Genomic DNA, 14,175 nt, shown 5'->3' with positions numbered 1-14,175 from the left:
TATAAATATCTATTCACCCAACACAGGAGCACCAAAGTACATAAAGCAACTATTAACAAACCTAAAAGACATATCAACAACAAGACAATAATAGTAGGGGACCTTAAGACCCTTAACACTCCACTTACATCAACAGATAGGTCATCCAGACAGAAAGTCAACAAGGAAATAGTGGATTTAAACAAAAAACTAGACCAGATGGACTTAACAGATATATATAGAACACTCCATCCAAAAACAGCAGGATACACATTCTTCTCAAGTGTGCATGGAGCATTCTCAAGGATAAACCATATGTTGTGAAACAAGGCAAGTCTAAATAAATTTAAGAAGATTGAAATCATATCAAGTACTTTTCCCAACCATAATGCTATGAAACTAGACATCAACTACAGGAAAAAAGCTGGGAAAGTAACAAACATGTGGAGACTAAACAGCATGCTACTGAACAACCAATGGATCATTGGAGAAATAAAAAAAATCTAGAGACAGATGAGAATGAAAATACACCATAACAACTCATATGGGATGTAGCAAAAGTGGTCTTAAGAGGGAAATTCATAGCAATACAGGCCCACCTTAACAAACAAGAAAAATCTCAAATAAGCAATCTAAAACTACACCTAACAGAACTAGAAAAAGAAGAACAAACAAAGCCTAAAGTCAGCAGTAGGAGGGAAATAATAAAAATTAGAGCAGTAATAAATGAAATTGAAACAAAAAAAATAGTAAAGGATCAATGAAACGAAGAGCTGGTTCTTTGAAAAGATAAAACTGACAAACCTTTAGCCAGACTCACTAAGAAAAAAAGAAAGAAGGCTCAGTAATTAAAATTAGAAATGAAAGAGGAGACATAACAAGGGATACCATAGAAATACAAAGGATTATAAGAAAATACAATGAAAAACTATAAGCCAAACAATTAGACAACCTAAAGAAATGGATAAATAGAATCATACAACCTCCAAAAACTGAACCAAGAAGAAATAGAGAATCTGAATAGATCAATCAGAAGTAAAGAGATTGAAACACTAATCAGAAACCTCCCAAAAAATAAAAGTCCAGGACCAGATGGCTTCTCTGGAGGATTCTATCAAACATTCAAAGGAGATTTAACACCTATTCTTCTCACACTATTCCAAAAAGTTGAGAAGACGGATCACTTCCTAACACATTCTACGAGGCCAGTATCACCCTAATCCCAAAGCCAGACAAGAACATCACAAAGAAGGAAAATTACAGGCCAATATCACTGATGAACATAGATGCCAAATCCTCAACAAAATATTGGGAAACTGGCGGCTGGCCCAGTAGCACAGCAAATAAGTTTGTACGCTCCGCTTCAGCAGCCTAGAGTTCACTGGTTCAGATCCCAGGCACGGACCTCTGCACTGCTTATCAAGCCATGCTGTGGCAGATGTCCCACACATAAAGTGGAGGACAATGGGCATAGACATTAGCTCAGGGCCAATCTTCCTCAGCAAAAAGAGGAGGATTGGTGGCAGACATTAGCTTAGGGCTAATCTTCCACAAAAACCCCCCAAAATATTGGCAAACCGAATACAGCAATACATTGAAAGGATCATGCACCATGATCAAGTCAGATTTATATAGGGACACAAGGATCTGTCAACATCCACAAATCAATAAATGTGATAGGCCATATTAACAAAATGAGGAATAAAAACGACATGATCATCTCAATAGATGCAGAGAAAGCATTTGACAGGATCCAACATCCATTTATGACAAAAACTCTCAATAAGATGGGTACAGAAGGAGAGTACCTCAACAATAATAAAGGCCATATATGACAAACCCAGAGACAACATCATCCTCAACAGGTAAAAACTAAAAGCCATCCCTCCGAGAACAGGAACAAGACAAGGGTACCCACTCTCGCCACTCTTATTCAACATGATTTCTCTTTTTTTTAAGTTTGGCACCTGAGCTAATAACTGTTGCCAATCTTCATTTTTTTTTCTTCTTCTCCCCAAACCCCCCCGAGTACATACTTGTATATTCTAGTTGTAGGTCCTTGTAGTTGTGCTATGTGGGACCTCCCCTCAGCAGGGTCTGAAGAGTGGTGCCATGTCTGTGAATGGGATCCGAACCAGCAAAACCGCTGGCCGCCAAAGCAGAGCACATGAACTTAACCACTTGGCCATGGGCCGGCCCCTCAACATGATTTTATATATAGAAAACCCTAAAGAATCCATTGGAAAACTACTATAAATAATCAACAACAACAGCAAAGTTGTAAGGTACTAGATCAACTTACAAAACACAGTTGCATTTCTATACTCTAAAAATGAACTAACAGAAAGAGAACTCATGAATACAATCCCATTTACAATCCCAGCAAAAAGAATAGAATATCTAGGAATAAGTTTAATCAAGGAGGTGAAAGACCTATACAATAAAAACTGTAAGACATTACTGAAAGAAACTGCTGATGACATAAAAGAAATGGAAAGATATTCCATGCACATCAATTGGAAGAATACATACAGTTAAAACGTCCATATACCTAAAGCAATCTACAGATTCAATGCAATCCATATCAAAATCCCAATGCCATTCTTCATGGAAAGAGAACAAAGAATCCTAAATTTCATATGGGGCAAAAAAGACCCCGAATAGCTAAAGCAATCTTGAGAAAAAAGAACAAAGCTGGAGGCATCACAACCCTTGACTCCAAAATAGACTACAAAGCCACAGTAATCAAAACAGCATGGTACTAGTACAAAAACAGACACAGATCAATGGAACAGAATTGAAAGCCCAGAAATAAAACCACACATCTGCGGAGCTAATCTTGGACAAAGGAGCTATAAACATGCAATGGAGAAAGGAAAGTCTCTTCAACAAATGGTGTTGGGACAACTGGACAGCCACATGGAAAAGAATGAAAGTAGACCATTATCTTTTGCCATACACAAAAATTAACTCAAAATGGATTAAAGACTTAAGGTAAGATGTGAAACCATAAAACTCCTAGAAGAAAAGATAGGCTGTACCCTCTTTGACATAGGTATTAGAAGGATCTTTTTGAATATTATTTCTATTCAAACAAGGAAAACAAAAGAAAAAATAAATAAGTGGGACTTCATCAGACTCAAGACCTTCTGCAAAGCAAAGGAAACTAGGAACAAAAGGAAAAGACAATTCACTAACTGGAAAAAAATATTTGCAAATCATATATCTGACAAGGGGCTAATCTCCAAAATAAATAAACAACTCACACAACTCATCAACCAAAAAAACAAACACTCCAATCAAAAAATGGGCAGAGGATATAAACAGACATTTTTCCAAAGAAGATATACAGATAGCCAATAGGCTCATGAAAAGACATTCCACACCACTAATCAACAGGGAAATGCAAATCAAAACAACACTAAGATAGAACCTTACACCTGTTAGAATGGCCATAATCACCAAGACAAAAAATAACAAATGTTGGAGAGGAGATGGTGCAAAGGGAACCCTCATACACTGCTGGTGGGAATGCAAACTGGTGCAGCTACTGTGGAAACCAGTATGGAGATTTCTGAAAAAATTAACAACAGAAATACCATATGACCCACCTATCCCACTACTGGGTACTTATCCAAAGAACCTGAAATCAACAACCCAAAGAGACTTATGTACCCCTATGTTCATTGCAGCAGTATTCACTACAGACATGGAAGCAACCCAAGTGCCCACTGACTGATGATTGGGTAAAGAAGATGTGGTATATATATATATATACGATGGAATACTACTCAGTCATAAAAAAAGACAAGATTGTCCCATTTGCAACAACATGGATGGACCTTGAGGGTGTTACGTTAAACAAAATAAGCCAGACAAAGATAAACACCATAAGATTTCACTCATACGTGGAAGATAAACAAAGCACACACAAAGAGAACAATTTAATGGTTACCAAAAAAAATAACAGGAGTTACAGCTAACAAATCAGTAATGGAGGTAAAATTGAATCATAGAAAAAGCTCAATTGCACCAAAAAAGGTAGAAAAGGAAGACTAGGGTAACCAAGAACAGGTGGGACAAATAGAAAACAAATAGCAAGATGGAAGCCTTAAACCCAACCCTATCAATAATAACATTACGTGTAACTGAAACTCAACAATATGTAAAACAGGATAATGCATCCCAATGAACAAGTATGATTTGTTCTAGGAATGCAAGGATACAAGGATGTTTTATCCTTTGAAATTCAATCAAAATGTCTTACCATATTGAGAGGGTAAAAAAAGAAAAGCCACAAGATCATCTCAATATATGCAGAAAAAGCACTTGACAAAATCAAATATCTCTTCCTCATAAAAACTCTCAGCAAGCTAAGAACAGAAGGAATCTCCCTCAATTTGGTAACGGATATGCAAAACCTATGGTTAACATCATACTAACAGTGAAAGACTACATGCTTTCTCCCTAAGATCAGAAACAAGGCATGGACGTCCACTCTAACCACTTCAAACTAAAATGGCACTTTAGGTTCTAGCCAGTGTAACAGTCGAGAAAACAAGATGAAAGCCATCTAGATTTGAAAAGGAAGATGTAAAACAACATGATTATCTATCTAGAAAATTTGATAGAATTTACCAAAAAGCTATTAGAACTAATAAGTGAGTTTAACGAGGTTGTAAGATATAAGATTCATGTAAAAAATCAATTGTATTTCTATATAACACAAAAATCAGAAATTGAAATTAAAAGCCAATGCCATTTATAAGTTCTTAGTGATAAATCTGACAAAATATACGTAAGCTCTGCACCCCGAAAACTACAAAACACTGCAGAGAAAAATCAAAAAATCAACATTAAGATTTCAATTACCCTTAAATTGATCTATATATTCTACATAATCCTAGTCAAAATGCCACAGGCTTTCGTTTCGTTTTTTTAAGAAATTGATGGGGCCGGCCTGGTGGTGCAGTGGTTCATATGTTCTGCTTTGGCGGCCCAGGGTTCACGGGTTCAGATCCCAGGTGCAGACATGGCACCGCTTGTCAAGCCATGCTGTGGTAGGCGTCCCACATAGAAAGTAGAGGAAGATAGGCACGGATGTTAGCTCAGGGCCAGGCTTCCCTAGCAAAAGAGGAGGATTGGCAGCAGATGTTAGCACAGGGCTAATCTTCCTCAAAAGAAAGAAAGAAAGAAAGAAATTGATAAGGTGATTCTAAAATTCACATGAAAAAACCAAGGACTTAGAATAGCCAAAACAAAGTTGAAAAAGAAGAGGATGCAAGGACTTATACTACTTGACTTCAAGACTTATTATAAAGCATAGTAATCAAGACAGTGTGGTACTGACATCGAGACAGACAGTTTATCATCTCAGTACTACTGACATTTGGGGCCAGAATTCTTTCTTGTGGGGGCTGTGCTATGCATTGTACGATGTTGAGCAGCATCTCTGGCTTCTATCTACTAGAAACCAGTAGTATCTCCCTCGTTGTGAAAACTAAAACTGTCTCCAGACTTTGCCAATGTCCCCTGGGGGCAAAATTGCCCCAGTTGAGACCACTGAGATAGACAATAGATCAATGGAAGAGAACAGAGAATCCAGAAACTGACCCACATATATAAGATAAGGGATTTTTCATTAATTCAACGGAGAAAGTATAGTCTTTTAAGAAAAATGATACTGGAACAACTGGATATTCATACGCAAAAAAAATAAGTCAATCTATACCTTGTACTATGTATACAAAAATTAACTCAAAATGAATCATGGACCTAAAGGTAAAACGAACGTTATAAAACTCCTAGAAGTAGGATAAAATTTAACCTTGGGTTAGGCAAAGATCTCTTAGATACAACACAGAAGTATGATCCATAAAGAAAAAAAGATAAATTGGACTTCATCAAAATTAAGAACTTCTGCCCTTTGAAAGATTCTGTTATGAGAGTGAAAAGATAAGCTAGAGATCAGGTGAATATATTTGTAAATTGTATTGTTAACAATTGACTTGTATCTAGAATATACTTTTTAAACCTCTATATAATAAGAAAACAACAATTCACTTTAAAAATGGGTGAAAGATTCAAACAGACACTTCACTAAAGAAGATATGCATATGGCAAATAACACATTAAAAGATGCTCAACAGTACTGGTCATTAAAGAAACAGGAATTAAAACCACAATGAGATGCTACTACGAACCTAATACAATGTCTAAAATTTAAAAGCCTGTCAATACCAAGTGCTGATTAGGATGTAGGGCACCTGAAACTCTCATACACTGCTGATAGGAATGTAAAATGGTACGATCACATTGGAAAATCATTTGAGTGTTTCTTAAAAAGTTAAATATATACCTACCATATGACCCAGCCATTCCACTCCTAGATATTTACCCAAGAGGAGTGAAAGCATATGTCCATACAAAGACTTTTACTTAAATGTTCATAGCAGTTTTATTTGTAATACCAAGAATGTAAACAACCCAAATGTCCATCAACAGGTGAATGGATAAACAAATTATGGTATATTCATAAAATGGAGCACTACTCAGCAGTAAAAAGGAATCAACTATTCATACATCCTGTGACACACATGAATCCAAAATAACTATGCTGAATGACAAAAGTCAGATAAACAGTTTAGACTATATGATTTCATTTATACAAAGCTGTAGACAAAACAAATTGATCTCTAGTGACAGAAAGCAGATCAGTAGTCGTCTGGGGAGGGTGGGGTGAGGAGGAGAGGCAGGGAGAAGTGGGGATGGATTACAAAGGGGCACTAGGAATCTCTTGAGGGTGATGGATATGTTCATTATCTTGACTGTGGTGATGGTTTCATAGATGTATACACATATCAAACCTTATCAAACTGCACACTTAAAATATGTGAAGTTTATTGTATGTCAATTATACCTCAACAAAGATATTTAAAGATAAAAATTCTGCTGGTATCGGACTCTCACTCTGTCCTCTGGTTTTAGAATTCTTTTTTCTTTAATTGAGATATAATTGGCATATAACTGTGTAAATTTAAGGTGTACAATGTGTTGATTTGATAATTTATATTTTGCAGTACCATTCCCACTGTAGCATTAGCTAACATATCTATCATGTCACATTATCATTCCTTTTTGTAGTGAGAAAAATTAAGATCTAGTCTCTAAGCAACTCTGAAGTTTATAATACAGTATTGTTGACTGCAATCACTATGCTGTATATTAGCTCTCCAGGACTTATGCATGAATATATATACATATACTCACACACACTAGTTGCAAGTTTGTACCATTAAACAACATATCTCCTGCACTCTCATAACCATATCACATTCTCAAAGGTTTTCCATATTAATCCATTTATTTTTCTAATGAATCAATTTAGCATCCATTAATAAGTGAGATTTTTTAAATTCTAGTTTTAAATTTTCTTCTTCCTCAAGTTTTATGAATTCAGTTGACAGTGAATTTTGTATTATCTAACAAGAGAATTTATAGTTAATATGTACGTGGCAAAAGATCACTAAGGCTTTGCCATTATGACTAAGTTAATTAAGCAGAATTACAAATGTCTAGACATCAGAACAACATATCATTTAAGATGTCTAAAGCCTAAATCAGCTGATGAGGAGAAGTCACTGCAGTCCCCCTTCTGGAGAAAGTAAGATGTTCTATGGTCTTGAAAAATAGGCAGAGTGGAATAAAGCAGAAAAAGCAGAGGGAAAAAATTAATGATCCCTCCTTTTGAAGTTACATACTTCTGTCATTACTGCTAAAATATAAAGCTGTGCTTGAAGATCTCACAGTGTCAAAATGTGGGGAAAAAGGGACTATTTATACCTTATTACACACATTGTTTTAAAATGTGGATGGCTGGCTGAGTTGAGAGTACTAAATGCATATACATATCCCCAAATGTGATGATAACCGGAGTTACTGGTAGTTATGCTTAAAAACTTTCAGGTTCCAAATTTAACATAAATCTCTAGCCAAAATTCTCAGGTATTAAAGTGTTTATTGAGTATGTTCAAGATGAACAAAACTACCACTAGCTCCAGGAAAAGTATAAAAAGAAAACTAATAAGTTTAAGAAAAAAATACAGGATTTTTTTAATGAAAAAATTACATTATAACAAGGACACTATACATTAAGTTACAATATATATACACATTTTTTAAACTTTTTAAAAAATCTGGTACAAATTAAACATCTTTCTCACACTGCATGATTAAGTGTGTATTTTAACAGGCAATAAAGATGAAACACAAGCTGGTGGGCCTCAAAATTAGAAACTTTAAGGCAGGACCAGATCCCAAAACCTGTTTTCTATCACATTTGTGACTTTTAGAAAACATTTACCTTTACAAGATATGAAAGCTTTTCCTTTTAATTACGTTAACTGCTTACACAGAAATTCCTATTGAAGGAAAGGCCCACCATGGCGATGCTTATCTGTAATCCACCGTAGGACACATAAAGTTCCCTTGGAGGCTTGGAACACGAAAACCACGAGGAAGCAAGCTCAGCTGTAATTATGAATTCCTAACTGCTTATTTTGAACGTCCAACTTACTACTTTAGCTATTATACCTTGTAATACACAACACAAAGGAGCAAATGTTAAACTTTGCTGTAGAGCTGTTAGGAGAATGCCAAATATAGCTACTAAAAATTTTATGCACTTGTATTTAATACCCTTGCATTTAGAAAATAATTGAATATTTAAATATGTAAACATACTTTTTAAAAAGCAATTCTAAGCACCTTTAAACTACAATACTGACATATTGTGACTGAACATACATTTAGAGGACAAATGAATTTTTAAAAACTAATCTGAAACCATTTTTAAAAGGCTACTAATTGAAATACTTACATGAAAATATTGATAGTTCCAGTTTCTACCTAAAAACCAAAAGAGTATACAATTAGGGATTTAAACCTTCTTCATGCTCTTTTTCTTCTTCTATTTTTGGTTTGTGGGGAGGATGCACTGTAACTTTCTGTCCTCATAATAAAAAACAGTATCAGAAGAGACATTCACATCGAACGGAGTGAGAGAAATGTTTTTAAACTGTTTTGTTCTTGATCAAGTGCCAAAATCTGAATCCTCCGACATCCCTCATCCTCACAGGCAACTGACTGGAGTCTGTATCTTAACAAGCATTTCTCCTTAGCAACTCAACATCAAAACAGAAAGGAATGTCTCCAAAAGAATATACTGCAACTGGTGAAGTATTTAATAATAAACCACTATCATTACTGAAAGATGAAGAGCTATTATTCAAAATCTTGAAAAAGTTTCCATAAAAACTACAAATAACAAATGAAAGAATATTGCCTACAATAAGCTATAAATTAATTTGGACTTCTTCCTTTTAAGTTCATGCAGACTTAAGAGAACTCTGGGTTTGAGGTAACTAAGAGTTGTATTTAACTTAGCATAACATAATCAGATTTGGCAGCCTGCCTCTATAAATGCCAACATCAAATATTTTCAATTCTTAGGCAAAAGAGAAGCAATTCTTACTAAAAATCACATACGTAACGGAATGTTAACTTTGCATTAAATAGCAGTATAAATAATAAACTTTATATTAAATAGGATATAAATCTACAGAGCAAGGAATTTTAGAATTCCACCCACTTCTAATGTAACAGTGCTTTATGCTTAGATACATGTCATGTACCTGAAATAATTCAAGTAAATTAAGAATGAGAGATTGGACTTAGAAAAGCCAAAAATGACTCATATTCATCTAAAATATTAAGGTTAAGTTTCTTATTATTTTCTGCATGCTTTGAATATTAAACATTTATATCAATTTAAAATCATTATTTTTAAACAAAATTTTAAATATACCCACAAATGGCCTCTGGGGGAAAAAAGTCATTAGTTGATTTCTTGACAGTTATAATTGACATTTCTAATTTACCAACCTTCCAGAAAACAGAAACTTACAATGAATATACTGATTAGTACTTATTCGGTATTTAAAGTACATATACTTACTCAACAAGCAAATATAACACATTAGTTGTTTTAAAGTTTTAAATATGAACCAAATTTTAAACTATAAATACTTACCTTGAAATACTATAAATTCTAATTCCATCGATTCAGTAAGAACTCTGGCATAGAAAAATAAATACAACTCAAATTCCTTTCTAACCAGAGCTAAATCTTCAGTACAAAATAGGGGGGAAAAATCCTCTGCTGATATCAAAAAGCTCCCCAAATTATCTGTAAACACCAGAGAATTGTATTATTCTTTCTGAATTCTCTCAATTTCTATGTCTCTCTGACATAAGTAGTGTTTTGCCTACAATACTGTATAAATCCATGCAATATACATTTATTTCTGTTGCTTATCTGATTAATTCAAGTTAAAATTCTCATTACTTACCAAGACACTTCAAATTTCTACTAGATGACCATTAGGATGCTATCGGTTTGTAGTTATAAACATAAAAATTAGAAGGGAAGAAGCTAAAATGCAACCACAGTTCCCACGTGTATGACTGCTGGGCTTCGTGTTAAAATGTAGAGTCTATTGTTTTATCTTTCCAACTGAGACAGACAACAAACATTCTCTCACCTGTCTGCCAATTTAAAAAATTTCCTCACAACTTTAAAGATTGAATAAGTTATTTTAGAACTTAAAAAAAAGTTATCACACACACACACAAACATACATTCACACATTGTTTTGTTTTTGTTGTTGTTTGTCTTTTAAGAACCCAAATTGGATATTTCCAGGGGATGAGTTAGATAACTATTTGTGTTCAGACTATATTACCATGAATAAGTTCAGATGATCTTTTGAAATACTGGCCTTCCTCATCAGATAATCAAAAAGCATAAGAATTATACAAAATAAAGGGATTAAAATATCTCTTAAGGTAAAAATATGGAATTGGCAACAAACATATCAGTTTTAAATCAAAGCTGCTCATTGAACCAGTCTTCAGTCCATATATCACAATGCCGCACTTTGACTATATTCACCTTCTTTTCTATGACATCAGCAGTCACCAGAGTTGTAAAGTCTGAAAAGCTTCAATAATTTACGTAGCAGATAATTTCTTATAGTCCAAAATTGTTTTTGTGTCCATAGACAATGCTGGTTCTTTGGGTTCTTGCTTAACTTGGTTCACAGAAATGGTACCTTCTGGATTTTCTTCAACTTTAAAACCAAACATAAAAGAAAAACCCTAAAGGTTAATATAATTTTTAACATTATACTGTTTAGAATCATATGAATTTAGAAGCAAAGCAAAAAACAGTAGTTTAGAAAAAGAACCAAGTAATTTAGAAAAGCAGCCAGTATATTTGAGAACTCCGTGCTTCTGACATCTTAATGGTCACTCATATTAAATTCCGTCAGTATGCTTTTAATAAGAAAAAAAGAAGAGATCAAGAAAACTATAAAGTTATTCCTTCTAAAGATACCTTGAGAAAAAAAGCAGTTCATAATTTGATAAAATATGAGGAATATCTCATACTTAACCGTCTTTAAAAAGATGTGTGAATAAAAGTCAGGAAGCTTCCATTATTTGAAAATGATTTGTTTTGCAAACAGCAGGCATATGTGTTACAAATTCACAGATGTCTTACCATTCCTATATAGTTTCCATATGAGGTCATATATCAAGGAAAATGTTCTCTCCCTAAGAAACTTTACTACATAAGAACTTTAGAAAAAATATGCCACGTGTTAAATCATAGCTCTGACTTAGCTTCATGAACTACGTGTTTGCTTTTCTGACACATTTCAGAGTGCACTTACCCTTCTGATTTCAAAGTACTTACGACCAAATTAATCTAAATGTAGCATACCAGCACCACTATGGTGAACTGGCAGGTGGGATGTCTAAGACCAAACCTTTCTCTCTCTTTCTCAGGAATATCAGTTTTTCAGTTGCTATAGGGAACCATATTGCTCAGAGAAGTGTGTTGAGCACAGCAAATGCTTGTCATATATTGGTGTACTGGAGTTTAACCCAAGCCACAGAGAACACCAGGAGGATTCTGGATTTGAGTGACTCTGAGAATGCATATTCAGGTGAAGCAGTCCCTTAGATTATGATCTAACTTGATAAATCATGCAAGTTCAGATCCAAAGAGGGTCTCCTTCAAAGCATTCTGACTTAGAGCTCCCAGAAATACCTTGGCACGACCCAGAGGGAGGAAGCACGTTAGAATGGAAAGCAGCTTTGTAGGCAGACAGATCTGGGTTTGAATTCTGCTCTGTCACTTACTAGATGTGATCTTTAGGCAATTCCTTAACCTCCCTGAGCCTTAGTTCCCCCATCTGTAGAATAGGGACACCACCAACTATTTCATGCAGTCATTGTGAGGAGTAATTCATATATATTCCTTTCCCGCCCTTCTACCAAACTTCCTCAATATTGACAACTGCCACAGCCCTCTGGATAAGTTTTCTTAAAAGTAATGCTCCCAATAAATTTAAAAGACAATGATTCTTTTCTGGAAGGAACTATCTCACAGTTTTCCTTATCCAGAAGAATGATGGCTAAGAATGAAGAGAAAGTACTTTCTATGTTCTACGGATAATTTCCATGAAGATTTTTGCTCTTCAAAGCAATCTGCTAATCTTTGTCCACAGCAGTGCCTAATCCAGAATAACCTGTTTAAAAAGAAGTGACACAGCTAGGTCAAGCAGGACTTAACAGACTCTACTACCACGTTGACTGGGTGTATTACAAAGTGAAGGTAACAAGGTCTTGGATTAGAATGAAGTACTCAAGTCTTACTAGTTACCTTCCAATTTCCATAGAATTTAACATTTAAGTCCATGACTCAAAAATCTTCCTTTTAATCTTTATATCTGCCTACTTCATTCCATTTTTCTTTGTTCGTGTGTACATAAATTTTTCCAGAATAACTTTATACTAAAATAGTTTTATTTTTTCAATTTCTCTTATTTTTTTCATGTACTCTAACATGACTTTCCCGCTTTCACATCACAGATTTTTCATGTAAAACTAGGTAACTAGGGAATGAATAATTTTGATACGAAGAAAAAAATTAAAAAGTTTAAAAGTTACAAAACTCACGCTGATATTTTTTCCCTTTTTCTCATATTTTTACTTGATTTATTTATATATTATAAATCCAATGAGTAGAAATTCTAGTTTTTTCTGTAATGTAATAGTGATGATAGTCCATGAAGGTTAAAAAAATAAAACCATAAGTAGTTGTAACTTACTGAGAGCTGAGTGGCTGTCTATAATCTGTATTGGAATGTTCTGCACATCTTCCAAGAGAATCCGATGAACACTTCCTTCCAGATTCTCTGCATCCTCAACATCTCCAACTTCTACCAGCTGGTCCATTGCAACCAGATTTTGATCTGGTCCTGGAAGGTTGCCCACAGTAGATGCAACACTACTGCTTTGTGTTAGGCATGAATCTGTCTGAAGACTATGACTCTGACCAAGCAGTGGAGAATTATTATTCATTACAGCACTTCCTACTGAATCCAGAAGTCTTGAAGGACTGGAGGACGGATGGTTATTTACTGATACCGGAGCCGGTGATCCATCAGGAGAGGTGAATCTTGGTTGCAAATGCAAACCCTTTTAAACCAAAAAGAGTTATATCAAAATGTTTGAATTTATTATGTATGATTTTTCTTCCAGGATATAGTACTCTTTTGACAGAAAATTGTCTCAATAAAATATAAGGGCACAGTTACTAACAAATATTAAGTGAGGACAGAAACAAGGGCCAAAGGAAAAATAATACAACTAAATTTTATTGCATGCATAGTCAACTCAAACTTTTTTGAAACATATTTTAAAACTTATTATCTTAAATCAAGACACAAAAAATTCAGGAAATAATGAAAACATCTTTGATCATTATCATAATTCTACAACAATTCTGCAAAATCCCTAGAAGAAGAAGAGAGGAGATTGAGGAAGAAAGACAAAGGTGTTTGGCTGTTTCACTAGATACCTACCTGTAGTTGTGTAAATATTTTTGGCTCAAATGAGGAAAGCAAGGGGGCTGGCTCTGGAGACAAAGCACTCCTTATCTGATTTGTCTCCACTTTGCTGGTAACTGATTCTCCTGGTGAATTTCCTAAATTATATAGAAAAATAAACTCTTAAAACAAAATGATTCTTATGGCTTCTAGAATACTACACTTTATTACAACCCTTACT

At 34.6% G+C, this 14,175-nt stretch overlaps 1 protein-coding gene across 16 annotated transcripts in view; it reads right to left on the bottom strand.

The window, feature by feature from the left end:
• CARF (calcium responsive transcription factor) overlaps positions 1–14,175 on the bottom strand; it is a 99,487-nt gene that overhangs the window by 37,327 nt on the left and 47,985 nt on the right. For 7 of the 16 annotated variants that reach the window (XR_011502992.1, XR_011502991.1, XR_011502993.1 and 4 more), the window contains 5 exons: positions 13,971–14,092; positions 13,215–13,584; positions 10,991–11,168; positions 10,070–10,225; positions 8,858–8,886 (listed from right to left, as the gene is read on the bottom strand). Coding sequence is in view for 2 of the 16 variants with exons in the window: in XM_070508433.1 (XP_070364534.1) it covers positions 11,050–11,168; positions 13,215–13,584; positions 13,971–14,092 (611 nt within the window). In the remaining 14 variants the exon portion in view is untranslated. Of the gene's footprint in view, positions 1–7,982; positions 8,887–10,069; positions 10,226–10,514; positions 11,169–13,214; positions 13,585–13,970; positions 14,093–14,175 lie in introns of those variants that run through there. The other 9 variants (XR_011502999.1, XR_011502996.1, XR_011502997.1 and 6 more) reach the window with 5 other exon arrangements.

The sequence above is a fragment of the Equus asinus genome, chromosome 4, assembly GCF_041296235.1.
Source record: "Equus asinus isolate D_3611 breed Donkey chromosome 4, EquAss-T2T_v2, whole genome shotgun sequence".
Lineage (NCBI taxonomy): Eukaryota > Metazoa > Chordata > Mammalia > Perissodactyla > Equidae > Equus > Equus asinus.
The sequence above is the reverse complement of the archived record's forward strand: the minus strand, read 5'-3'. Positions and strand labels throughout refer to the sequence as shown.